The sequence below is a fragment of the Lepisma saccharinum genome, chromosome 6 (genome assembly GCF_977018435.1).
Source record: "Lepisma saccharinum chromosome 6, izLepSacc3.1, whole genome shotgun sequence".
Lineage (NCBI taxonomy): Eukaryota > Metazoa > Arthropoda > Insecta > Zygentoma > Lepismatidae > Lepisma > Lepisma saccharinum.
The window spans coordinates 53,206,262-53,234,119 of NC_139234.1; the positions used below are offsets into that span (position 1 = coordinate 53,206,262).

Genomic DNA, 27,858 nt, shown 5'->3' on the forward strand with positions numbered 1-27,858 from the left:
AATTATTAACAGAAACGAATGATAAATTCCGTATATTTACACAAACTCAGATATGTCAGCCTTGCACTAAAAATTGAATAAATGTAACTTGCATTTGTTACGACTTCGTAAAATTTTGGTCACTGTTTAGTAGCGTTTAATATTTTTAAAAAAAGGGACCGTATGTCTTACTGAAAGATAAGACGAGGAATATTCTTTTTTGCAGTATGTTAATTGGAGTACGTGAAAAATAAATTGAAAATTTTGTATGCTTCCCACTACTTCGAAAGATTACGGGTTATATTGTATCATTTAACATACATTTGATATTATATGAGAGTACGACACATGCATTACCTACTTCTATCACCTGTTTCATTTTATTGCAATAAATATTTAGTTTTTTAAACATATTTCAGTTGAAAAAGCATCCATTTGGAATTGACAAGCAGGTATTAGTACGTAATAAACAAACAAAACACAATCGAAAACACAACTTTCTCCAGTTTCTGTTGCCAGGTCGTACGGCAAGCAGGAGAAAGTTCCACCTTACAAGGCCGAGGATAAAAATGCTTGGTGCAACCCACCGCCGCCTAAATCTCCCGCCTGTCGTTATCCAACACTTTGTAAAGTGGCAGATTAACTTAAAGCATTTTTGTGTAAGTAATTGCTAAGACTTCACAATATGTGTTACAGACGTAATTGCCATAGAATAGTTAGGTAATAGCATACATAGCATTATGAAATCACGATAAAACGAAGGCCGAGTCTGCTGCCACGCGCATGTCTCTTTTGAGGTTACAGCAGAAAAAGAACGACTGGCTTCCCTGATGGCGCAGTAGAGGTTCGATTCCCGGTGGAGACACATTGTGGTTCGGATCCCACTTTAAACTGTAGGTCCAGTCCCGATTAGCCTTACTGTGCATAAAAGTGGACTTAAAACACCCAAATCAGAGAAACAAACAAACAGAAATAGAACGTGGCAGCAGACACTACTATTTTTAAGTGGACGTGGTTCTCAGCCAAGGGCTGCTCTGCCACCTATCTGGTCAAACGTTGGCAAACAAGGCAGTGTCTGCTGCCACGTTCTTTTTCTGCTGGATCCTCAAAAAAGATGCGCGTTGCAGCAGACTGGGTCTTTGTCTTATCGTGATTTCATAATGCTATGTATGCAATTACGTCTGTATCACATACTGTGAAGTTGCAGCGATTACTTTCACAAAAATATTTTAAGATTATGGTTAGCATTAAAATAATATCGCTAAATGCTGTTTAAAGAAAAAGGTTTTAAATTACGTGTACATTCATTCCCACTAATCATAAACTTGCATTTCTCTCGTTTCAATCTGTTCTTAAGATTTGTAACATCCTCTTAGGAGATGAATTGCGTGGCAGGAGCAAATTTGAAGCTTATTCTTACTGTTGACACGTGCGTGCCAGCAGACTCGGCCCCAAAACAAGGCGAATGGCCAAACAGAAGAAGAAGAAGAAGAGAAGAATGTGGTAAATTGATGTAAGCACAAGGAATCTGTGGCTGTGGCACAAACGGCAGTGGTTTGTCTATGGAAAGTGCTGTACGATATATCTGCATAACCAAATAAAGAAACATGCAGAGGCTTACAACTGTATCCAAGACTTAAATTATTTACGACTGCCTGGGTTGATCATTAGTGCGTTCTTATTTCCTGCCCCCCCCCCCCCCCCGATGACAGCTTTTGTGTGTATACTATATCTACCATGGCATCCGATTCAGATTCTGACGAAGACGACTTTGTTCAATATGGTACACCTTTGGAACCTTTGGATGAAGACAATGCCTTTCAACAGCGAGGAGTTCGTCAACAAACTGTGCGTGACAAGTATGGTAGACAACGATTTCATGGTGCTTTCACTGGTGGTTTTTCTGCTGGTTTCTTTAACAGTGTTGGTTCTCTCGAAGGATGGACACCATCCTCTTTCAAATCATCGAGACTTGAAAAAGGAGAAAAAAGAAAATATGGACCTGAAGATTTCATGGACGAGGAGGATTTTAGTGAATTTGGAATAGCCCCTAAAAAACTTCGCCCAACGGGCGATTTTCTTGATTCCTTTAGCGGGAAGGACCGTGGAAATTCTTTTTCACGTTCTTCAGCAATACCTGGAGAACCAGTGCTGAAAAATCTCATAACGTCAGTGAAAGAGACCGTAGGTATTGCTCTTCTCAGGAAGATGGGTTGGAGGCCTGGTCAGGGTGTAGGGCCACGATTAACGAGACAAGAAAAGAAAGCAAGGAGTAAAAAGCAGAATAAGGAAAGTGATGGGGTCAAAATATATGGATGTTCCCTTCCTTCCACAGAGGTGGACTCTGATGAAAGCTTTAGTGATTCTGAGGTGACATTTGCACCTGATGATGTAATGGCGTTTGAGTGTAGTCCCAAAAATGATAATTTTGGTATTGGCTATAAAGGACTTGACAGAACATCTCTCTCTTCTCATCACATAAATTTATTTGAGCCAAGTTCATTAGTTATTGAAGGAAAGAAAAATAGTAAGGGAAAAATAATGGGGCAGGCATTTGGTGTAGGTGCACTCGAAGACGATGATGAGGACATTTACCATAATGAAGACATGTCACAGTATGATTTTTCTCTGCAGACTACAAAAGAGAAAGAACAAGGAAAACCTAGCAGGTTTTCAAATAATTCAAGCAATTTTGTCGGTGAAATACTGCTAGGTTTCCACATAGCTGCACAGCCAGTATGCCGTAAAAGATATGTTTGTCCAGCTCCACCCTCAAATTTTGAACCAGTGCACAAAGGTAGAGGATCAAAATTTGAAAGTTCGAGTCTAGAAACAAGTGGTGGTGTATCAAGGAAGAAATGTTTAGATCGCCATGCTCTTGATGCAAAGGGTAGAGCACAGATTCTTTCAGGCAGTGTGCAAGAAGAAAGTAAAGATAGCACAAAGGAAAATTTAAATGTGCAAGAGACTTTGACCGAGTGGGAGAAAGAACACAAAAGTATTGGAAGTGAAAGTACTGGTTCTAGTTTCAGCATTCATCAGTTTATGACAGGTGAAATAGAATCACGTTTTGTTCATGAATCTGGACCAGATACACAAGTTGAAACCCCAAATGTGAGTGATTCTGGGACAGATCAGAAAATGGCAGCCAAAATGAAAATGTTTGGTAAGCTGACCCGTGAAATATCAGAGTGGTGTCCATCAGATTCCCTGTGTAAGAGATTTAATGTCCCCAACCCAAGAAAAGGCATACCATCACATTCTAAGAGGAAGACTGAAGTGAAACACACAATATTTGATTTTTTGGCTGCTAGTTCGTATAACAAAGTGTTTCAGCCATCTCAGGAAACCGATCCGTCAGAGGAAATTGTTGTAGAAGGATTGTCTCAACCTGGGAATTCTGTAAATGAAAAGGAACAGGTTACAGTGCGTATAAAAGTGGAAGAGATGGAAGATAAAGAAAAGCAACCATCTTATGAAGAACAAGATGTGCTAGCCTTTCCAGATCCCCCGAAGAAAATAGACCTTTTCAAAGCTATATTTCTTAGTAGTGGCGAATCAGAGTCCTCAGAAGATGAATCTAGCAGTGAAGAAAATCGTGAACTGGGGAAAACTGGTGACTCTGTAATTGATGATAATCTAGATGTAAATAGACAGTCGAATGCAGGCAACAAAGAAAATGCACCAAAACTTGGAAATGAGGTTAATGTGGAACGAAACACTTCGCCACCAAGAGGACTTTTTGCTAACATAGATCTGGATGCATTAAGTGCAAGGACCCAAAAATCCACAAAGACAGAAGTACCGGTAGTTTCTTCAGAGTCACAACAAGTTAATACTTCACAAACTGCTCCCATACCTGGTAGTAGGGTACAAAGTGAACCTTCTAACACAATCCAATCAGATTATGATGTGTACGGACCGTCATTGCCTCCTGGTGCTACAGCTGGTGCCCCCACTGCAGTGCCAGTAATATCAAGAATTCCTGTAGTGGATCTAGTCAATAGAGGTAAGTGGGTGGAAAAAACTAGGAAAAGTTCCAAAAGTAAACATAAAAAATCAAAAAAGAAACGGAAGTCAAAGAAAAAACATAAACATAAACATTCCAAGAGAAAAATTAGTGATAGTGAAAGCAGTTCATACAGCAGTGATTAATATATTGTTGCAATAAAAGCTTACCTATTGTGTCTGCAAAGAGTTGATGTAATTTGAGTTTTGAGTGTTTTTTGCAAATAGTTTCAGAGAATAGGCCTACATCTCATCCAGTCGTCAATTACATTGAGTTAGAATGAATTTGCCTTTTTTTTTTAAACCATATATAAGTCGTTGACACCTCTGGATTGTAATGTTCCCTTTGATGGTACATAACACCAAAAATATGTGTTTTTATTTTCCTTTTACTCAACAGTTTGCATTGTTTACTTATGGTATTTATAATTTATCAGACTGTCAAGATTTAATCATATGATGAAAGAAATAAAAAATAATTGATTTCACTAACTATCAAGTATATCAAATCTCAGGACAACAACGAATAAAATTTCAGTGAATGGTAAAAATATTGTTTGTTGTGCGACACATTTAAACAAAGAAATTATTTAAAATTTTGGTAAATTTCTTATAGCGGACAAACGGCTGAAATTTGCTATTCATTTAATTTGAATATTCATACTTACGTATTCTGCATTGAGAAACATTGTTGAAGGTGGCATTTCACTTATTTCATGGAAATAAGCTCTATTTGCGACATATTGTGTAAGTTTTTGTTTGTTTTTGTCTTTGGTAACATGCAAAATGGCGGTCACAGTTTCACTACCGTACTCAGCATGCAGTGTTTCCACCACACTGCACCCAAAAATACGTACATAGCCCCACAAACCATTGACGCATAGCCCCACGAACCATTTCCGGTAAGGTTAGGTTGGGTCACGTTTAGGTTACAATAGTTAAAAATTGGTTTAGAAAAAAAATGCGTAGCCACACACACCATTCTCGCATAGCCCCACGAACCATTGACACACAGCCCCCCAAACCATTTTCGGAAACGTACCTTCTTCAGTTACAAAAACACATGTTTGTCATCGCACACAGGCAACATCCGGCTGGAAGGAAATGGATGCAACAGCTTTCGTGCATCGGTCACACATTTATATTGAAAAATAGATGATTTTCCGGCAAAATTCAATGAACGATGCGAGAAAACACTTCCCCGAACTTCCACAACTATAAAGAAACTGCATTCGGTAAGTAATTTCTCCTGTAAATTTGAAGAAATCCGTTTGTCCGATATAAGAAATTTACCAAAATTTTCATGTTGCAAGATAGAAAACTAGCTTAATTTCATGTTCATAATTTGAATGTACAGTATTTGCTGTGCACATGGATATTTGCCTTTTTATTTGCAGTGGACATCAGATCACAAATAAATCTCTTGGTAGCCTTGACACTCTGTACCCCCACTAAAAAGTGAAAATTGTGCATGGTTTATGAAGATTACGTAAGTTTTCAGCTTGCGGAAATGTGCGATGGTGAAGTAAAATAACTCTCTTTCCGTAGCCTGAAGGGTTTGTGCAAGTAAATATAGCATATAGTGAATATAACTGCTTCATATACACATAATATTAATTACAGAAATCATTTAATTTGCAATAAATATTATTTTACATTAAAATGCAGTATGAAGTAAAGTGAATCAAACCTGAATTACTTATGGAACTAAATTATCGTTAGGAGTGTAAGTTTGGTGATATTATCATGTGCACATGTTTTTTCATTATTTGAGTGTGCAAACTGCCAGTTTTTACAAATGAAAATTGTGAAAGTATTCCAAAATAGGAGCTTCCTTACTTAGGCAGATTGTATTTATTTTGGAATAAAATATCTTTGTGATTTATATTACATAAAACGTCAAAATCTATCAATTGAAAAAGAATTTGATATAATTCTGAAGGGAATAATAGAATGTCAAAGGGCCTCAATCTCTCAACCCCAATACATATTTTCACCCAAGATAGTGTGAAATTTATTTGAGACTTTGTAAACATGTTGATAAATTGTGGTATTTTTAAAGGTTAGATTAATTGAGGTCATTAATGGTATTTTGATTTATCGGTAAACTTTTTTTACCTATTTTTATTATAAGAACTTTGTATTACAATTCTGTCAATTTGTTACTGCTAAAAACAATATTCACATGCTACCTAGTAAATAGGACTGTACATTGTCTTTTCTAATGTAAAAAGCCTATCTGTGATATCTAGCTATGTACATTGATTAAGTGATCACGAAAAATTGTAAAATTATATGCCAATTTGTCAAACTTGTACACACTATTTACTGTTGTATAAATTTGTTATTGGAATCTATAAATATTGTACATGCATATTTGTATATTTATTTATTACACACTAAGTAAGAAGCAGGTTTACATCTTCATATTTTTTTAATTTAGAAAGCAATTTTTGAAAAGAATATAAAAGTATAAATAAAAAAATTAAAGAAAAATAATTACATTGCTGCAAAAAATATATTCAACAATGTACTTGTGAAATGAGATAATCAGTTAAATAAGTACAGTTAGGAAAATTAGCTGACAAAATGATCAATATTAAATAAAATTAATATTTACTCACCTTGTTCTCTAGATGACATCTGTGTTGCAATTGGCCTTGGTCAATGAGTAGTAGTATTCTTTGTTGAATTTGTGATGTTTTATATAAATTTCCACGATTTCATACATATTACTATAGTGGAGCCCAAGTTAAGACTTCAGTATGGGCTCTTACTTTTGAGATCACCACCAGCAATTTGGACCATCAAAGCAAGACGTTTTCCTTTCTTGTGTTTACCACGATTCGGGGAGTTAAAACTAACAGCCGTCTGACGGTTGCCACTTGCTGCAAACACATGTTGGGAAGAAGGCTGGGAATGTTCAGGCAAAAGTTCGTGAATAGGCTTCTGTAGGGTGTCAAGTGGTTTGTTGTTTGCGTGCACGCTTTCTCATTTTTTGTATTTCTTGAAGGAATTGATTATTATAATTATTCTACAACAGCAAAATGGCAAGAGGTGGTATTATTAAGCATAAAAGTGTCCAGAGTCTTACAAGTAAAGAGAGACAAGTTGTAATAAATATTATTGTATACTTAAATCAGAAAAATACTGGTAGAAGTGTTAGTTGGACTGCAAGCGAAAATGCTGAAACGACTGGAATTTCATTCAAAACTGTTACAAAATTAATAGCGAAGCGATTAAAGGTCCTCTTACAACACTAAACGAGCAGAAAAACGTCAAGAAACAACAGGTACGCAAAATCCAACAACTTGGAATATAACTTTTATACGAGGCGATGTGCGGCGAAAAGTCCCAGGCACATTGTATATAATACATTGGCGGATTTTTCGGGAGGAGGTTCACTTGCCCCTTCCAAAATGATGCCTAAGTATTATGAAAAGTATTGATAGCATCATATTAAAAGATAAAAAAAATGATCGAGCCGTTTTCCCTAGATAGTTACAAGAATGCCAGTCTCCTTCTTTCTGTAATTATTCTTCATATGAGTACAAATACAATAGAACTCCTTTATTTTCACACCTCTACTAATAATTGATTGATTGAGTTTTAAGTCCACTTTTATGCACAGATAGGTTAATTGGGACTGGACCTACAATTTTATGTGAGATACGAACTACTATGTGCCTCCAGCAGGTATCGAACCTTGGATCCCTTGATTATAATGCGATGACGGAAATTCTGCTAATGCTATCTCCTTAGAATCGAAGGGCCCTGGGTTCGTTTCCTGGCGGAAGTACATTCTAGGATGGATTATACATTGAAGGTTCAGTCCCGATTAGTTCATCTGACCACAAATTAGACCTAGAACGAACCCTTGTAATTGTATTGATGTGAATGACGTGACATGTCCAATGGGCGTATGTGCTGGTCATAACTCCCCCTTGGAAAAGTATTCCTAAAAGAAGAGGGTCAACAGCAGGAGAATATGGCATATGAGGACCGGCTACTAAAAAGTATACGTACTTACCCCCCCCCCCCACCCTCTTCGAAAACACTGGGCACCACACTGATATAAGGGCACTTTTTGATGTGTCGAATAAGTTGCAAATCTGCACATTATACTGTGTATTTCCAATATTACGTAATGCTTACAGCATATTCTGTGCACGTCCCAGAAAAAAATCTAGACCCGCCTATGACTGTCGAGCTGCTGCTGTGCAAAACGAATAGAGGAACAAAACAATAAAGACACAACCAGACTTTCTGTGTAGCCTTACGAGTTGTTTGCGAGCACTTACAGGTCGGTGGGAGAGATTTGCTTTGGTGCATGCCGGTAATGAACACTGTTTTGTCTCAAACAAGACAGTGTGCCGATAAATGTGAAACAGGCCTCCCCGATGGCACAGTGGTAACGTCCTGGTTTGATACCCGGTGGAGCCATATAGTGGTTCGGATCCTAGTTTAAACTGTAGGCCCAGTCCCGATTAGCCTTTCTGTGCAAATGTGGACTTAAAATTAAAAAAACCGGCCAACGTACACGATGAAATGGACAGCAAGACATATGACAAGTATATTCGGGATCAGTTATTTGCAAATCTCCCTCCATGGACCGTCATTACTCTGTACCACAGCCGCATGAAAGAACAGCTTCCCATCAAATCATGGCGAAAGGATTTACATTCTTGTATTGAACAGTACCCGTTCCGTTGATCACCAACTTTTGTTGCAGCGTGTACTACAGCAGATGTTTGATGCATACCGGAGCCTTCTTCCACTACGCACCATGCGGCAACACTGTCATCATAAGCCCCATACTGAACTCTTTAAGTTGGGCTCACCAATAGGCCTCCCTATTTTTTCAAGTTTTGTCAGGTGAATATTTTTCTCTTGCTGACTGAATTAAATACAGGAGACATTTACTTGCTTTCAGTATGCTACAATTGTTGCAGTGAGCTGGCCCCTGTGGCAGAGTGGTTAGCACATCATGCTATGATGCCAGAGGTCCTGGGTTTGAATCCTGGCCTGGGCATGGATGTTTGCGAGTGTCCATTCATCAATTTCATCATGTCATCACTCATCCACATCTTCGCAAATTAGCCAAAAGTTGCACAAAAGGCGAAGTAAGATGAAGCAAATCAATCAATCAGTTGTTGCAGTGAAAGTAGTGAGAAGCTTCATCATGTACAAGTCTACAAGCAGACAATAATTTTTATTTCAGAAGCCTTGCCAAGTTGTTGTTATTCATTTTATTTCAGACTGTGGAAAGTAGAGGGTATGCAGGACAAATTTTTCCTTCGGACCTGTATTTTTTTTAAATCCCGACATTCGGGATGGGAATAATTCACTATTTTCGGACCAAGTCAGGAAATTTTTGGGACAGAGAATGTTCAAAATTTTGCAACACTGGAAATCTCTAATTCTACATGCCATTTTCCCTTAAGTGATTGATTTTTGCATTTCTGGAATAAAAACTAACAACTTCCAAGTCGTTTCACACACTTATAATGCAGAAAACAACAAATTTAATCACTTTTCAAAGTGACCATTTAAAATTTTCCAGCTGTTCAGGATCCCGGTACAGACTTTTTGGGATCCTGCACACCCCTAGTGAAAAACTATTACAATTGTTTTTAATAACAATATACGATAAAGTATGTTTTTCATAAATTGCATATATCTGCCAGTTCAGCAGTAAGCAGCACGTTCCTTGCAGGCAGTATACCCCATCTCAAACAAGTTGTAGCAAACTAACATTTTGCACTGCAATTCATTAAATTACTCACTAACATTGGCTCAGGTCATTTTTATGTCAAATGCATTATTAAATAAAGTTTTAGATCATTAAATGCTTTGGCCTAAAGATTACATTCCAAGTAATAATAATATAGGGTACAAAAAAGGAAAGAAATAACCATACATATTTAGCGTGTGTATTTCTGAGGCTGTGATGGTGAATTATTGGAAACTGATTGAAGGTTGGCTCTCAGAGAACACCCAAATCAAGATTCAAGCCTGGGACCATTGACTGGTGCCCAGATCATGACTTGTGCTTGCTGACCTAAGGACGTGGGCAGCCTCGTAGAGACGACCTATTCGGCCACCAAGGCAGTGTTTACATGTTTAGTTAACTATTTGTCAGAAGTAAACTCTCAAAGTTTTATATGTACTTGGCATATGTGTGTGACCAGGTGAAGGAATTGTGTGGTTGTATGGAAAGAGTGAGGACTAATTGCTTCAACAAGAATGCTTTTCCAATCGCAGGCGTGGAAATGCCATCCTATGTTATAGCAAGAAACTGACCGAAAAGTTGTTTCTATGTAGAATCTTTGTGGTGTTTGTGAAACTTGGGCAAGTTTCCCGACCATTAATGCTTTACAAGTTCTGTCTGATTTTTGGAATTACTCTGTAATATACGTGAAGCTGTCACTGCCATTTTTGAGTTACAGAAAATTATACATTTTGTATACTTTACAGAATATTAAGCAATGGAAAGATACTGGCAGCCTGATAGAATTCAAATACAGTGAGTATTCTTTCCACACGGGCACTCCCAAGTACTACTATATATCGCACAACCTCTCCCACATCATGTTATTTTGTCAAATTTAATCAGGGTTGCTATACATCTGGAAAACTGAAATGTCGGGGAATTTGGCTTGCCAGGGAAAAAATGGGGAATTTTGCAAATCGTCTGGGATTTACATGAATTTTGGAGTCCGAAAGAGAAAAGTTGCAAAATGAACATTCAGTTGACTTCCTCTTCTGCATTCGGTTCTTCGGATTCCACCCAAAAAACATTGTTTAGAAACTTCTTTCTTTCATTCTTATGATTCTCAGTCTTGTGCAAAATTATGGTTCCTTCGAATTTCTGTAATAAATTTTCACTTTTATAATACTAGATATTAGAAAGCATATCAAAGTGAAACTTGCAGTCCAGATATCTGATTGATAACTAAAGTACATTGGCAATATGATCATAATTATCAGAAAGGTTAGTGAAGATGAGGTTATCATCTATTATTTTATAGATCTTAGTCTTGTTGGCATTTCCTATATAATTCCTGTATGGAACAAAACTTTCTCCAGATGCTGTGTGCTTATAAACGTAAGCAAGAAAGCAGCATTTTCTATGATACTATAAATCTGCCAGAAAATTTGTAATTTTAAATTTTACTCTTCGAATTTTAACGTGTTCTTGTGTGTGTAGAATGAAATTTGCTAAAAAAAAAAAAAAGTTGTGAAAGTGAATATTCATAATAATTAACGGATTATATATTTAATTGAAAAACACAAGGTTCAAAAGCAAAAATCATGATGATAAACATGTCTGGAAAAATTTCGTTTTTGGACTGGAAATGTCAGAGAATTTCATAATCAAAAAATCGTAGCAAGTTTGTGCCAGAACCAATAATAAAAGTGAAAACTATCACTTTTTTATTTATTTTTATACATATATATTATTAAAATTAATTTTCAATACTATTCAGAAGCATCAGTTGTCTCACACTTCGGCTTTTTCTTGTCAAAATTCTCACATTCTTTTCAAAACCTTATAACAAGGAAGTGCAAATTGATGGGAGATTACATGTTGAAGGTATGCAACTTGCCAAAAATATTTACATTTTCTTCAAGCTGAAAATTTTACAAAGCAACTATGATTTTTTTTATATAAAAATATAAATCGACATTCCTGTACAATACCTTTTCCTTACTTTTTCAAACTTTATTTTACAAGACACTCATTTTTTAAAAAAAAATATCTAATGAGTTTCAACCTTTTTAGGAATCTTATACAGTATTTTGCAAAAATTGTTTAAAAAATAAAAATACTGGTCTGATTTTCAACATGATAGTAAGTGTTTGTGACTACAGAATTGAAATTAACATCTTATTGTGAACTTCAGTTCTTGTAAGTTAACTTCCTTCATCAAATAAAACTGGAAACTTCATTCCCAAATAAAATTATAGGATTACAAGTAATTATATTTGTTGAAAAAAGTTTTCAGATAAATAAATGACAAAAGTAAGATTGCCTCATGAAACTGAATTTAATTCTTTCCTTATCCTGTACATTTTTTGTAATAATTTCACATTCAATATTTAAAAATAGACTTGTACAGATCTAACAGTTCGAATAACAGTAAATGGTCATTTATTAATAAAAATAAATTGGATTGAACCTCACTTATCACAATATGCCATATCAACACAACATTATGCTTCTTTACAACATTAACATCAAGAACAACACAGAAAAAAAGAGAAAATATAAATTAAACAAACATCTCTTTTTACAACGCTCTACTTTACCTAAATGTAAATGATCTTGGTATACAAATAGTAATTTGTTTTGCATGTATCTTAACGTGAAGGCTTTGAACTAATTGTAATTGTTATTGCCAATTCTTCACATCCAGGACAATTCTACATGTCAGAATTCCACATTTTTTCCAGCAATAATAATGAAATTTGAAAACTGTGGTACAATAACCTGGATGTTAAATTAAAAAACTCCAAAATCTGGCTTTTGTATTAAAAAATTCATACCATACATGCTTTTACCTTTTTAATTTTCATCACGCAAAGCATTGTTCACATGGTCATAGCATCCACTGCATTTAATAGCTGAATGATGAAATATAATTGCACAAAGCTAATGGAGGTTTTTTTACACTGCACAAAATAGCGATATATACAGTGGAACCTCGATTTTACGTTTTTCAGGGAACCAAGCTTAAAAACCTTAAAATGTGGGAAACTGTAAAACCGATGAAAATGTTATAACATTTTGTTCTGTTGGGACCACCAAGATTTAATGTATAATGCGGGAACATAAAATCTGGGTTCCACTGTATTATTTTCTTTATATACATGAATTAAAGCTACACAATATGCAAAATACATTACAGAAAAGTGTGAATTTCTTTTGTGTACTGGGAGATACAATAACTACAAAATTATTTACCTGTCGTATATTATCGTGATGACAAAGGTATGTTGCTATGCAAAAATTGAACTTTTAAAAAATGCCATGTATTCGTACATACTATATTAGCATTATGGCACAATTTATATTACATACGTTGGTTCTAAATATTCTAATCCTTAGAATACCGCAAGGCACTGGCACTTTTCTATAATTCAGCTGTTGCCTTAAAAGCTGAACTTCTATCAAATTTATAAACTGACAATAAGTAGCAATAATAAAGTTATTTTTTTTGTGTGTTTCTTCAATAAATTATTATGAAGCATTGCATAGGCAATGAAAACTTGGTACCATCTAATAGTACACATTTATATTGTTTCCCCTCGTCGCTTCATTTCTAATATAGCAATTTCTGAAGCCTACAGTGATTTCAAACCCTTCACAGACACTCCCTGAGAACAAAGCTTAGTGTCTGTTATTACTTGCTGAGGTAACCTGTATCTGAAGAAAATATATTATTTGCAAAAAAATATTGCATTACCAACCTTTCCAAACATTTAATTAAACGTGCACAGGACCTTAACAGGATATTAAAATCTGAGAACATTGCATATATAAATTCATCTAACATGTTGCACATGAAATAAAAGTTTTCTCACAAAAAAATAACATGCGTATTTGTACTCTTTATGATTTCCATCTAGAGTCTTCTTAGAACAAGAAGCGCTCTCGTAACTGATATATAAAATCTGCCTGGTTTAGATCTCTTCTAGCCAAGTTTCTTCTGAACAAGACAGGACAATCCAATGAAATGCACTCCACTGGGTCTTGGTTCCTGCAGCAGCTTTGACAAATCTGAAATGAGGAATCTATGAGCGTGCGGGAAATTTACCTTCTCTCTCATAATATTAATTACATACAACTTGAAATAACAAATTCATGATACATATCTGGAAAGAAACTACAATTTGCAAATATTTCTGCTTGCAGTTCTCCTCACCATGATTTCTGAGTAACGTTGCTGTGTGTCATAATCATCACTGGCCTCATTCTCACAATTAGTAGAAAGTTGCAGAAAAGTGATGGAAAATACAAATGCAACATATTTAAAATGATTGAGAAGCCCAACTCCATACATGTGCTTCCATGTCTCCCCCTCCCCCGATAAAAACAAGGACATGTGGTGTCTGTGCCATTTGAAACGAACGGATTTGTCCACAATGTTGATGTAAATGTGTTTGGGAACACATGGTTGGCAATTATGTTTTCGTGCATTTCTGGCAAATTTTGAGGACTGGATCACTATTCCTGCACATGAAGAACCTCTACCAACATTTCTTCAACTGATGATGCCAAAGGAGCAGTCCAGAAGTGGCTGCTTTCAGAGATAATCTATTCTATTTTGGTTATTTTACATTGCATTTTTACCTCTCTAGGTTAGATGACGAGATAAAACACAACAGCATATACATGCTTTACCCAGGATTTGAACTTATGATTCCTGGCCTTGTAACATGTTACATCAACCATAGTGGCTGATCAAACTTGTTCTACAAGGTATACAAAAATTTATGCCATGATAAATTCTTTAATAATAATAATAATAATATATGGAAAATGTAAGGTAACTATTTTAATAGCCAAATGGTACTTAAATGTAAGAAATGTTGACTATGGGGCAGGGTGGCCAAGATCAAGAATGTGTGGGGCCCTATACTCACATTCTTCCTACATCTCTCTTCATGACGTGGTGCATGAGGAACAAACTTTTTACGTTTAAACTATTTGCAAGTGGAACCTTACCTTTTTACCTTTAATTATACCCAAAACTGGAAAATCAATATATATTGGAAGGAGACAGTGATAGACCATGGATTTTTATGTAATATCAAAGTACAAAATATGTAACAATAATTGATAAAATATGTATTATCAAAACAATATGTATATTCCTTTCCCGGATTCTCTGTAGTAAGAGAACGTGAATGCTTTCTGTGTGCATGTTGAAGGGTGTGCGTCTCGTCCAATGAACGTGCAGAGGGGAGAGGCATCCACGGGAGGCGGCTACTCGACTGCTCATTCTTGGTCCAGTAGTTCTGTAGTAAACATGTCAGCTCGCAAGTCTAGGGGAACTCTGCATTCAGGAGAGTGCCTCATAGTGTTGAATGTGTTCGAGAACAACTTTGTTTGAAAAGTTTAAAACACATGGCTTTGTTTTTTTACAAACGTTTAAAACGTTTAAAACAAAGTGTTTTAAACATGTTTTTCAGACTTATTTAAAACACATTTTGATACATGATGTTTCATAGTTTGTGGTTATTTGCATGTTTTTGAAAATGTATGTTTAAATTTGTTTTAATTTTTTTTCTGTTCTTCGTAGCATCAAAAGACAAATAAACGTGCAATATTATTTGTTATTTGTGTAAAACAATACACTGGCCATTGTTAAGAATAAAAGAAGAAATTGGCAGCAGAAAGCGTTTTGCTTTACGACCGTTACACCGTGCAGCACTTCGTTGCTTTCATCCCGCACCCTTCCCACCTAGTCTGGCCCCGCCCACAAGCTTTCCCCTCTGCGCGTCGCTACTCCAGAGAATCCGGAAAAGCAGTATAGCTAAATATGTAGTATCAAAGAATAGGTGATATTAACAATATTCGAGTATCCAAGCAATTTCAAGATCTCTGCTAGGCATTTTTCCATCTATGCTGTCTTTATATTTACTTTCACATCACAAGCATATGCACAGAAACATTATAAACATCTGCATATCTTTATTTGGCCTAATACTTCTTTTTCACATTATTTTTCTGAATATATTTCATGAAAGTAAGTAATGTAAGTGTTACCTTTGTGATTTCCTTGTATCTTCTTTCCCAAAGCCTCACTTTCTCATCCAGGCTTACAATCACTTTTTGAGGATCCTCCTGGCAAGATGAACACAACCCATGATTTGTAAGTCTTTCGCACACAACACAGTTCATTGTTGAGAAATACTGGGATATCGTGCTCTTCTTCTGCCCAGCAGGGACAACTGAAGGCAAGTATGTTCTCAGAATCTTTGGCATATCGCTGTACCTGTGAATTGCAAAACTTGTGCTGATTAACCATTTATTACAAAAGGCAAATGACAAAGCTTGTTTACATCTCATTTTATGCACAAATAGGTCAACTGGAACTGGATTCACAGTTTAAAATAAGATCTGAGGTCACCGAAATGTATTCCCACCTGGGGATCAAACCAGGGGCCTCTTCAGTGGAAGAGGTGGCGAGCTTTAAGAGTAAAATATTAGTACTAGGTTAATAATTAGAGATTGGAAAAACACTTAGCATCACAATTCTAATCAATATCAAAAATTTTGATGCAATTTTAAACTCTAAGCAAGGTTTCTCCCTGCCAAGGATGAATCTATTGTTAAGAATTATTTAAATTCATAACACAAAACATGGTTGAAATTCACTTCTTACATAAATACAGTTCAACCCTGATTTTATATTTTCCACATTATACATCAATCTTGATGGTCCCAATGTAGCAAAATGTTATAAAATATGCCTTCATTTGACATTTTCCCGCATTTTAAGTTTTTTCAACTTTGTCCCCTGAGAAACGTAAAATTAAGTTTCCACTGTATATAATAATTCAGTGTAACTTTTGAGAAAAATTCACGATAATAGATCCAATACATTGGATATCTACTATAAGTACAAATGTGCAAATGAACCAAATTGCTATTGTTGTTTGTCTAATATTCAATATTCTTGATATCACACCCATCAACTCCCTTATCTTATACAATGGGGGTGACAACCTAGAAAATTTCTCGCTGAGATTTTCAAATTAACAGAATTGGCTGCACCTTATGTGGAAAAAAAGAAAGCAGATATCTTCCATGCCAATCAGTGCACCTCCGAGCAGTGATAACGGAAATTTGTCAGATACGAGACTGTAAAGGAAAGAACAACCTCTGTATGAATTGTAACATTGATGGGTATATGTATATATATATACATATACATAATGCAGCAACATAGAGGCAGCATAATGAATAAGTAAATTGTCTCTGAAACGTGCCGCGCTCCTTTTCCTCCAAACAATTGTGTTTATACATTTAAGACAAAACTGTTAAGCAGCAAGAGTCTGAAGTACATAGTAGTTATAACTTCTCTCACTGGTAATGTACAATGCATTACAGAAAACAATACAATAGCAAGCGACGCGAACAAGAAAATTTTTAGATCCAATTTTTTGCAAACTGAAAACTATATCGATTTAATGTGACAAAATATTTCATGGAGTGGTATGGCATTCTCTTGTACATTTTCTTTAATTTAGATTGTTCGGCACCCAGGGCCAACTCCCGCCGCCTCCTAGCTACGGCTCTGAAGTTGATAAGACCGTAAGAAAAGGAGGTTGCGAGCGTAGTGAGCAAGAAAATGTATTTTTACGAAATGTATTTTTATTTGTATAAAATTTTATATAGAGGGGTGTTATTGCTCCTCTGTGTTTTCCTGCAGGTGCTCTTGGCCGTCTGGAAGAAATAATGCAAGGAAGACATGAAAACTAATTCCATCTTAAGTATCCTTTTGTCCTGCTACTAGATTCAACTAGTCTAGCTTTCTTTTTCCTCAAAGTTTGCCCGCCCCCCTTGAATTGATTTTCGTCCAAGGTTGGGGAGGGGCAATGCCCATTGTCTTATGTGGTTGCACCACTGCACCCCCTTCCCCCGTAGTTGCTTTGAACTGTAATCGGTTTGAAAATACTTAATCGTTTAATAACGGCGATAAGATTCCTCTCCATTTCATCACATCATCCATCACTCATCCCCATCTTCGCAAATTAGCCAAAAGTGACACAAAAGGCGAAGTAAAATAAAGCAAACCAATCAATCAAGATTTCTCTCCACTAAATTTCTAGGCGAAACTACAATAATGTAGGAGGGAAATGGACGTTGGGAAAGGGGGGGAGCAAGGATGGCCATACCTCCCCCTTAGAAATCAAATGGCAACATAAAAGCAGGGCTCGAAAAATCCCGGTCGCCATGGCGACTAAAAATTTCAGCCTGGTGACTGTGATCTTATGCTGTAATATGTATGAAATTTTGATGATTCCAAGTTCAAATTGCAGTACAGCGAAAGTTAGCAAATTTTTTTTTTTTTTACATCAACGTTGTGATTGTGTTAAAATTATCAGTTTTCTCCATACGGAAAATTTAGAAAAATTAATAACTGGTGGAAGGCACCGTTAAATTTTTTCCAGAAATGCACTTTTGAATGAGAAAAATATGTAAGAAATTATCGAAGGGTCATAATTAGATGTCTGATGACTGATGCCATGTCAATCTGTCATTTGCGACCCAATATTGGTCATGTGCAACATTTGATGGATTTTTTATTGGCGATTTTATGGGTTGAGTGAAAAAGTGCCATTTTTGGGACAAATATGGCAATGCTAGCAGGTTGAAATATTGTCAAAGAAGAAGAAGCGAGAGACACCCCCCTCCTCTTCTTGTGTGTGTGTGTCTCTGTCTCTCTCTCTCTCTCTCTCTCTCTCTCACACACACACACACACACACACACACACACACACACACACACACACACACACACCCACCCACACACACACACAGACACACAGAGAGAGAGAGAGAGAGAGAGAGAGAGAGGAGAGACTTCACTTTCTCTTTCCTCCACCTCTCTCTCTTTTTCTCGAGAAGGGAAAGGAAGGCATTCTCTTTTTCTTTCTCTTCCTCTTTTTCCTTTCTTTTCTTCTTTCCTTCTCAGGAAAGAGAAGAGAAAAGTGGGAATAAAGAAAGAGGAGAGAGTAAGAGAGCTCTTTCTTTCCTCTCCTTCCTTCCTTTCTCTTTCTCTCTTTCTTTCCTCCCTTTCTTTCTGAGAGAGAGAGAGAGACTAAATAAAGAAAGGGTGAAAGACATTTTCTTCTCTCTCTCTGTCCTCTTTCTTTCTACTTAACTTTTTCTTCTTTACTTTCTTCTTTCTACTCTTTTTCTCTCCCCCCTCTCTCTCTCTGAAAAGAAAAAAAGAGGGATCTCACACAGAGAGTTTTCTCTTTCTTTTGGGGGGAGGGAGGGAGGGAGGGAGAGAGAGAGAGAGAAAGAGAGAGAGAGAGACACACACACACACACACACACACACACACACACACACACACACGCACGCACGCAAGCCATGCCACATGTGCCTAAGTATTGTCCATACATTTACGTGAAAAATCATAAACCAAGAATTTATGCCGAAATTGGACTCTTGAGAGAATCCTAGTCTGCCTCTGGTTACAATGAATTATCTTTGCTCACTTTCGACGCTACTATGCCTGCCTGTTCTTTTAATTGATTCAGCATGGCATATTCTTTGGAGCAGCGCATGTGCCTTGCTGAAGAGTATTTTACTACTCATTCTTACACTCATGTGCAAGAGGTTTTCCAAGAAAAATCCCCTGCTTTTGCTGTACCTCACAAAGCAACTGTTTTAAGACTAGTCAAATACCAACAAATGATCCCACAAATTGTTAAGAGTTGGTTTTATTCTTGAAGACAGGAGATGTACTACGTAGAAATTTTCAGCGAAAAATGGAGGCTCGACCAGGACTCGAACCTGGGTCTCTGTCATACTGTACAATTTCTCTAACGACTGAGAACAAGCTACTGAGCCAGCCTGGCCTCGCCTGATTTATCGCTGTCACTGTTTTACGTGTGTGGAATCGTCTCTGCCAGTGCTACCGCAACGGGATCTATTGCCTTTGAAACAAAGTAGACTTCGACATTGCCTGGTTCCTCCCAGCGTAGAAATGTTAATGCAATTTTTGCTGAAAATTTCTACGTAGTACATTTCCTGTGTGTCTGATCTTCAATAATTAACATCTCTACGCTGGGAGGAACCAGGCAACGTCGAAGTCTACTGTATTTTAAAGGCAGCAGATCCCGTTGCGGTAGCACTTGCAGAGAAGATTCCATGCAGGTGAAATAGCAACAGCGAAAAATCAGACGAGGCCAGGCCGGCTCAGTGGTTAGAGCAATGGCACGGTATATCAGAAACCCGTGTTCGAGTCCTGGTTGAACCTGCATTTTTCGCTGAAATTTTCTACATTGGTATATATTGTTGAAAATCAATTCTCAGATGTTTTCAGCAAATTATCAATATTTTTTAAAATAATGTAATTGCTTTTATTTGGATACATGCTAACATAAATTTATTAACCCAGTGATAGCGCACATGATTAATTTAGTGCAAAAAACCTGGTGTAAATACCCCTTATGGTTTTCATGATATACATTTTCAAAGTTTGGGTTGAGTGACTTTTGAAACACTCTGTAGTATGCACAATTGCTAGTAGGTAGTTTCCTGGAACCTGATTTTCAGATCTGGCACCTAGCTTTGAAGAAAATTTTTCGAGCACTGCATAAAAGTATATATTTCACATGTAGTGGCAGCGCTTGGGTTCCAAAACTGGAAGGGGGGGGGGGGGCAAAGTGCTTAACTGGGGAGGCAAGGACAGTATATTTCCCTTTGTATATAAGGTTTAGCATAGTGTGGGGGCAAAAGTAGTGAAAATTTGGGAGGGGCGGCTCCACAGCATATTAATGCAATAATTTCAAGTTCAAGTGGTGTGTTTTGAGGGAGCAACACTTATCGGGGTACTATCCCCATGGAAAAATGTCCTGCTTGTCCCTTCGTGGTAAAAATCTGCGGACGTCCATGATTAGGGGGGACAATTGCCCCCGCTTGCCCCCCCCCCCCCCCGTGCATACGTCTATGCTGGACAGGCATACTATACTTCTGTTCAGTGTTGTACCTTTTTGCCTAATTGCTTGATCAGTAGAATATAATGTGATTTATAACCTGGCTATTATTTTAGTCAAAACAGGATATCCTTTTTCGCCAAATCCCATTTTGCCTAAACTGGTTGAAAGGTAAATATTCCAAATGAGGGAAATTTGACAGTCTCTCAACAGCTGTTTTTTTTAACCATTTTTATCATTCATCCTTAGCTCTCCTTCCTGTTGCACACTTGGTCCATCCAACTGAAAAAGGATGGGTCAGGTCAGAACAAGTTGTTTGCAAGGAATGTTATTGTGAATAATTTGCTGAAACAATGTCAGTGCATTTTCTTACTTCTTAATGTGGTGGAAAATTAGTGCTACTATAACTATAGATACAGTGTTGTTATGTGTGTTGGTTTAGGTTAGAGTACGTAGTCTCTCCTTCTTAAAAGATAGTAAATTTTATTTTAAAGAAAATACGACGAATGCCCTCAGCTGCTGGATTGTGTGAAAATTCTTCTATTTAGAAGCAACACCTGACTATTTGGCTCATGTGACAGTTCGTAATTAGCATCGGCATACATTCCAAATTGCTTGGTGTTTACGTTGACCATCCTCAAAATTTCCTCACTTGCAATTTTTCCCTTCCACCCATTTAAAGCGAAATGGGATTAGGCAAAACAGGATATCCGATTTCGCCTAAAATAGCAGATGGCTGTTAAGATCTGATTGACTGGTGCTAATGAGCCATTAGACGAAATGGGATGTGGTAATTTTTATTAATTAACATGCAATTATTGTAATCTACGATTTATCTGAATATGAATAACAGTCCTTCTCTCCTGGCTATTTGTTCCTTATGTACCCCTGTTCTATTATCCACTGTATCAGGCAGAATTTGTAAGAAAATGTTATAATGATGTGAAAATAAAACAAAGAAACAAGACAAGTTGTTTTAAGACCAGAATAACAGCAGTGGAGAATACTGCAAAGAGAAACAGTACCCCTTCAAAATGCCAGGTTAGTCCTAATCGGTAGCTAGGAATCACCCTGCTCCTAGTGTTAATAATGGTGACAGCGACTCAACAAAATCGATATAGGAGTAATTTTTTTTGCAAAAAGAGACAGAATTTCACATAATTTTAACACTGCATTGGTCACGTGGATTACAATAGTTCTCTACTTGTATAGTTTGGCAACACTCTTGGCCTCGGCTCCCAGTGTACATTCGTGGAACAGTCCAGGAACTATGTTCATTCAGCTGTTATTTGAAATATATCCATTGTTGACTTTTTATTCGAGTTCATATTTCAGTGGAGGACAAGAGTGATCCACACAATGATTGATGAGAGTGTTTTCGGATACACAGTATTCCTACACACATGGAATGTGTTTCTAAAATCTGTTATAAATATATGAAGTGGGTAAGTCCAGACCACCAAAAACCTATTTTTCGAAATTTTTTGGAAAGAAAATAACAAAAGTATTATTCTAAGATATGTCTTTTTGTTTGGTTTCATCACATCCCAATGTAATGCACTAGATTTAGAATTTCTTCCCTGCTGTAATGTGTTGTGTGAAATAACTTATGATTTTTGTTAAGTGAAACCGAATACTTCAAAAAGGATATTCTCACTATCATACCAGAGAAATTTTGACAAATAATGGATAAAAACAATAACATTCTATGGATCACAATAGTGATCCACACGATGAATGCTGGGAGTTTTTCCACATGACTCCTGCAGTGTTAAAAGAATAAATATTTAAATACATACCATGAATCAACATCTGCTCCAAGTAGTGAGAAGCAACGATTAAGTGGTGGAGTAATCACTCTCGAGATGTAGTAAAGGGAATTAACCTTCAGACTAGGGTCAATGAGGAGGTCATGTGGAGACCTCACCAAGCGAATCAACGGGAGTCCTGGTGGGCCACTGATAATGATGTACGGCACTCTCTCCTTCAATCTAGGTTCAGCTCGTCGATCAGTTTTTACCCACTGCCTGTAAAGTAATGTAGATATGTAAATCTCTTCAGATCAGTTTGAAACAGATGCATTGCCAACCCCTATGTACAATTAATTTTAATGTTTGTATTGTCTGAAATTAGTAGAAATGGAAAACACTCTTTTCACAAGTTAGAATTTTTATTTTCTTTTAATGCAATTGCAACAAAACTTAAATTCAATGATTTCCATGAAGCTGCAACAAAAAACTTAAAATAAGTGAAATAAATGTCAACTGCAGAAGAGTAAAATTGACATTCTTCTGTATGTTTATCTTATTTGAATGTAGTAACATTATATCTTTTAATACTATGGGAATGAGAGACGTGGTAATAGATAATTAAGGTACTCATGTTTTCTGGAAAACGTGAGTATCTTAATTATTATATCTTATTACCAACGATAAAACTGTACACTATTTATTGCATAAAACTTCATGAAGTTTTTCTGTTTGAAGTACATACATGTTATGTTTCTTATTACACATTTTTCATAGTTGCAATTTGCATGTAAGTTTATGCAGATTTTGTTTACATTATTTTAAAACATTCTTTCTTGTTTGAATATGTACACTTTTGATAAAGTTTGACTTTATTTTAATACATATTAAATTATTATTATCTTAAGTTTTAACACACATAGGAGATGCACTATGAAGAAATTTAAGCAAAAAATGGCAGACAACTGGGTTCAAGATCTTGTTGGAACGTTCATTTTTTAAAATTTTTATTTTATTTCATTTTTTGGGTTCTTAGATTTCTACATATATATTAAAAACAGTTCTTTCCTTCTTCTTTTTAATGCACCATACATGTTCTATCAAGGGTGGTGACCTAAATATAGTGTTTGCCAAAGGAGTAAGCCCATGAGTAATGCATTTTTTAATGGGTTCTGTTCCCTGTGTGGCCAAGTGTATTGAGTGATCTACTCATAATGTTCACTGAAGGTTCTAAGTTCGAGTCCTGACCTAGGAATCAGTGTTTCTTTGTTTCATAAGTTTCATATAATCTTTATTCATCCGTTTTATTGCATAGGTGGCAGAGAAGCAACATAAAATAACAAGAATGAAAAATACATTTTAAGTTGTCACAAATCAAAGTATTTGCAGCAGATAAACGCAATGGTATTATTCTGCTTAAAAAAAGAACACTTACCTAGTCAGCTCCAGAGCAGGAACACATGCTCCTGGTCTGTAACCTGACAATCCTCTAAACTCTCGAGCAAATATCAAATCTTGGATATTGATCCGACCTTGAATTAACTTCTGGAATTGCCGTTGGACGTATCGTTTTACAAGGCTTACATCTTGAGTTTCAAACAAAATGCGAAGGGACTTCTCCAGCATCTGCAAATAAAGTAATAGTTATCAATCAAATGGCCAACACTTGATATCCATATGGAACAGATAGAATAGAATAGAATAGAATGGTCTTTATTTAAGCAAGCGTGTTTCGGCCTCATGGGCCGTTCTTACAACCAACCCTTGTCAAAGATACAATAAATGAATAAAAACAAAAAGAAAGAAAAAACACATAATGATCATGATAATACAATAAAGATAATATAAAGATTATACTATGATAAAATAATACATTGAATAGATTAGTATATATACTGTTGAGTAAAGATAAGTAATAAGTCTTCGGTAGTTAAATGTGTGTGCGGGGGGAGGGGTAGGTTAGGTATGCATTATATGATGTATAAGTGCAGGTGCAATTGTTAACATATAAAGGTTAATGAAGTTGTTGGGACAATAGTAAGTTCTTCAGATTTTTCTTAAAACTTTGATGGCAAATAATGTTAGTCAATGGTGCAGGCAGTTTGTTCCATTGCCTGATCCCTGTAACAATGAAGGACTTGTTATATGTGGCGGTTTTATGTTTGGGGATTTTTAGATTATGCTTCTTGCGGATATTATGTTCGGCTGATGTTCTATGAGAACAGATCTTATCGGATAAGTACTTTGGGGAGCCACTCTTAAGTATTTTGTGCATCAAGGTGAGTGTTAAGTATTTTCTTCTATTGTTAATGTTTAGCCAAGAAAGTTTCTTTAAATAGGGGGATACATGTTCCTTTCTGTTTAGGTTAAATATGAAACGTATACAACAATTCTGAATTTTTTGAAGTTTATAGTTTAGGCCCTGGGATATATTACTGTACACTGGAGCGCAATAGTCTAATGTGGATAGGACGAGTGCTTGCATAAGACGATCTTTAACATTAGCGTCCAGAGTATGTTTTAAATGATACAAAGATTTAAGTTTCCCCATACAGTTTTTCACAATAAATTCGACTTGTGGCTCCCAATTTAAGTGTCTATCGAACACAATTCCCAAGTTTTTGCTTGTATCCACTTCGCTTAGCGGTATACTGCCAAGAGTTGGAGGAGACGGTGCGTTTTTGTGAAGTTTCTTAAGGGTACCATGAGTTCCTATGGTCATGAAGCAAGATTTTGATGGATTTAATTGAAGAGAGTTTCTCCGTGACCAATTTGTTATGGCATCAAGGTCGAATTGAAGTTTGGTCATCGCATTATCGTAGTTTTCTGTATTACACTGAATATAGATTTGCGAATCGTCAGCATACTGATGGTAGTGGCAATATTGGACAGCGCGGTCGAAATCAGCTACGTAAATCATGTATAGTAGTGGATCCAATATATTGGGTTGGCAACTAAGTTCCCGCCATTTTTTTTAATTGGAAAAATCTCTATGACATTAAATACGTTTGGCACGAAGGTGTACATCATGCGAAAGAGAATATACTGTTCTACCTAAATTTATGTTTCTTTGTTACTTAGACACATTTTCTTGTTATTTACAGATCATTAAAATGGAATGTCAAGTTGAGAAGAATGAGCATTTTCGACACCACCTCCTTTTTGCCTTTAATCAAGGTTCTAAGGCCGCAGAAGCTGCTCGCAACATTTGTGCTGTGTATGGAGTGGGTGCTATAGCTGAAAGAACCGACCGTGATTGGTATACGAAGTTCAAAAAAGGAAATTTTGACCTCAAAGACGCATCTCGTTCTGGCCGTCCAGTTGAGTTCGATGAAGAGCGAATGAACCACCTGTTGCATGAAAATCCACGTCAAACAACAAGGGAACTGGCAGAGAAAATGGGTTGCTCCCACACTACTGTAGAGAAGCATCTTCACTCGATGGGAAAGGTTCAGAAGTGTGGAACATGGGTGCCTCACACTTTAAGTGTCACCAACAAAAATCAACAAGCCACAAGGAAATATTTCTCCACCGAATCGTTACTGGCGATGAAAAATGGTGCCTTTACATGAATATGAAGCGGCGTGAGGAATGGCTGAGCCCCGGGAAACAAGCGACCCCATGCGCGAAACAGGAACTTCATCCGCGTAAAACAATGTTGTGCGTATGGTGGGACTGGGAATGGATTCTCCATTTCGAATTGCTTGAAAGGAACCAAACGATCAACGCGGAACTCTATGTGCAACAAATGGAACGACTCAACACTGCTATTCAAGAGAAAAGACCGAATCGGCAGCATGGTGTTCCTTTGCTGCACGACAACGCCCGCCCTCATATCGCCAATATGACCAAGGACGCCATTCAAGCTCATGGTTGGGAAGTGCTGCCACACCCACCATACTCTCCCGATTTGGCACCAACGGATTTTCACCTCTTTCGATCTCTTTCAAATGCTATGCGGTGTGACGATTTTCTATGCGAACTCGATTTACTAGTATAATGTTAAAAATCCCGCATCGAAATTCGTCACATTTCTCCTCATGTCATTCCGGTACGCTTCGCGTCAGTGTTTTCGAACCCTACTTAATTGTTTGACCGATAGAGGTCACTAGTGGCTTTGCCTGCTTCACGAACTCGATCGACGGAAAACGGCAGTCCCGTTTCAGCTCGTGAGTCGCGATGAATTCGTTGGTGTGACGTCATTTTGGTTTCGAGAGAAGTAGCGGCTCGTGGAACTCTATCGACGATCACAATTTGCAGCACGACACAAATTAAGTTCTTCGAACATTACGAGGAAACGTTGCGTTGTTCACGTATAGTGCTGGTACGACTGAGAAGTGTTGGAATTCTTCAAAAGGAAACGTCAAAATACAAGGATGGTAATTGGGAATTCTGAGGATGATTGACCATTTTGACCGAACGTAACTTTCATTGGTTCGTCTGACGCAGCCCGAAGTATGGAAAATGGATGGATCAGTTGCTGAGAAGGAAGGACACGAGGGAAAACAGGACAATACCGTTCAAGGTGCTTGAAAACTACCAATTGGATGACGTTCCCCTGTTTCTATAGATGCCGAGGATTTGCCCAAGTTAACTGATGTGAACAGTTACCCAACGAACTGAGGTATGTACTCTACGTCTCCCTTTTTATAAGTGAACTGTGAATGCGTGTTCTTTTGGACGAGAACGTTAATCTCCCCAGTTTTTCTTCTCTTTTGCGGGTGCGTAATAATTGATTCAAGAAAGTAACGTACGACGCTCGCGAGAAAGAATTGTATGTAAAACAATTATGGATTCAGTTTTTGTATGATTGGGCGTTGTAACGGCTCGGTCGATGTAACGGAGAAAGAAAGGAACGCTTGGTCACACCCCCCCCCCCCTTTGTATAAAAGAGAAAAAAGAGACAAGCCGCTCAAATTAGAATCACGTAATCGCAAGCTGGTAAATGCGGTTAACTTGACTGCAGACTAAATCACGAGCTGAGATAACTTTGGCGAAAGCGTATCGGATGGGCCTAATAAGAGCACCAAATAAATTAATGTGTCAAATGAACGTTTTTTTTTGGATGTTTGGAATTGATGAATGAGTTGTGCCAAAAAAAATGCAATTGTAGATTGGCTTTAAAGTATTTTAATTAATTGCATATATTATGTCATTTGTAGTTACCGGATGTGTTGTAGTTTTATTATCTTGTTATTTGCCGGTAACAAAGAATTGTTGACCCACCTTCAAGTCACTTATTGTTATATGTTGAATGGAATAATTTGTTACGAATGATATTATGTATATGATGTTCTTGAAAACGCCGGCCATTCTCCGTTGCGAGGTTTGGGCGTAATAAATTTTGACTAAAGTCGTAAATTAAACTAAGTGTACGTAATTATCCCTTGTAACGTCAAACTAGAGTCTTAGTTCTATTTTTGTAAAAACGAGACG

The 27,858-nt window shown here is 36.8% G+C and overlaps 2 protein-coding genes across 3 annotated transcripts in view; one reads left to right on the plus strand and one right to left on the minus strand.

Moving 5' to 3' along the window:
* Positions 1 to 1,531: 1,531 nt before the first annotated feature.
* Positions 1,532 to 6,354, plus strand: LOC145988759 (G patch domain-containing protein 1-like). Of its 2 annotated transcripts, XM_083123920.1 has the most exons (2): positions 1,532 to 3,988; positions 5,385 to 6,354. In XM_083123920.1, the coding sequence occupies exons 1-2, from the start codon at positions 1,717 to 1,719 to the stop codon at positions 5,447 to 5,449; spliced, it is 2,337 nt and encodes a 778-aa protein (XP_082980046.1). In that variant the 5' UTR covers positions 1,532 to 1,716; the 3' UTR covers positions 5,450 to 6,354. The 2 variants fall into 2 exon arrangements, with proteins under 2 accessions (XP_082980046.1, XP_082980045.1); XM_083123919.1 differs by having other exon boundaries at positions 1,532 to 6,354.
* A 5,116-nt stretch (positions 6,355 to 11,470) lies between these two features.
* The window catches only part of PolZ1 (DNA polymerase zeta catalytic subunit), a 93,955-nt gene continuing 77,567 nt past the window's right edge, over positions 11,471 to 27,858 (minus strand). Inside the window, exons 26-29 of the mRNA XM_083123921.1 lie at positions 23,858 to 24,048; positions 22,474 to 22,701; positions 15,764 to 15,992; positions 11,471 to 13,771 (exon numbers count right to left, since the gene is read on the minus strand). Of these exons, the coding sequence (XP_082980047.1) occupies positions 13,628 to 13,771; positions 15,764 to 15,992; positions 22,474 to 22,701; positions 23,858 to 24,048 (792 nt within the window). The 3' untranslated portion in view covers positions 11,471 to 13,627. The remainder of the gene's footprint in view (positions 13,772 to 15,763; positions 15,993 to 22,473; positions 22,702 to 23,857; positions 24,049 to 27,858) is intronic.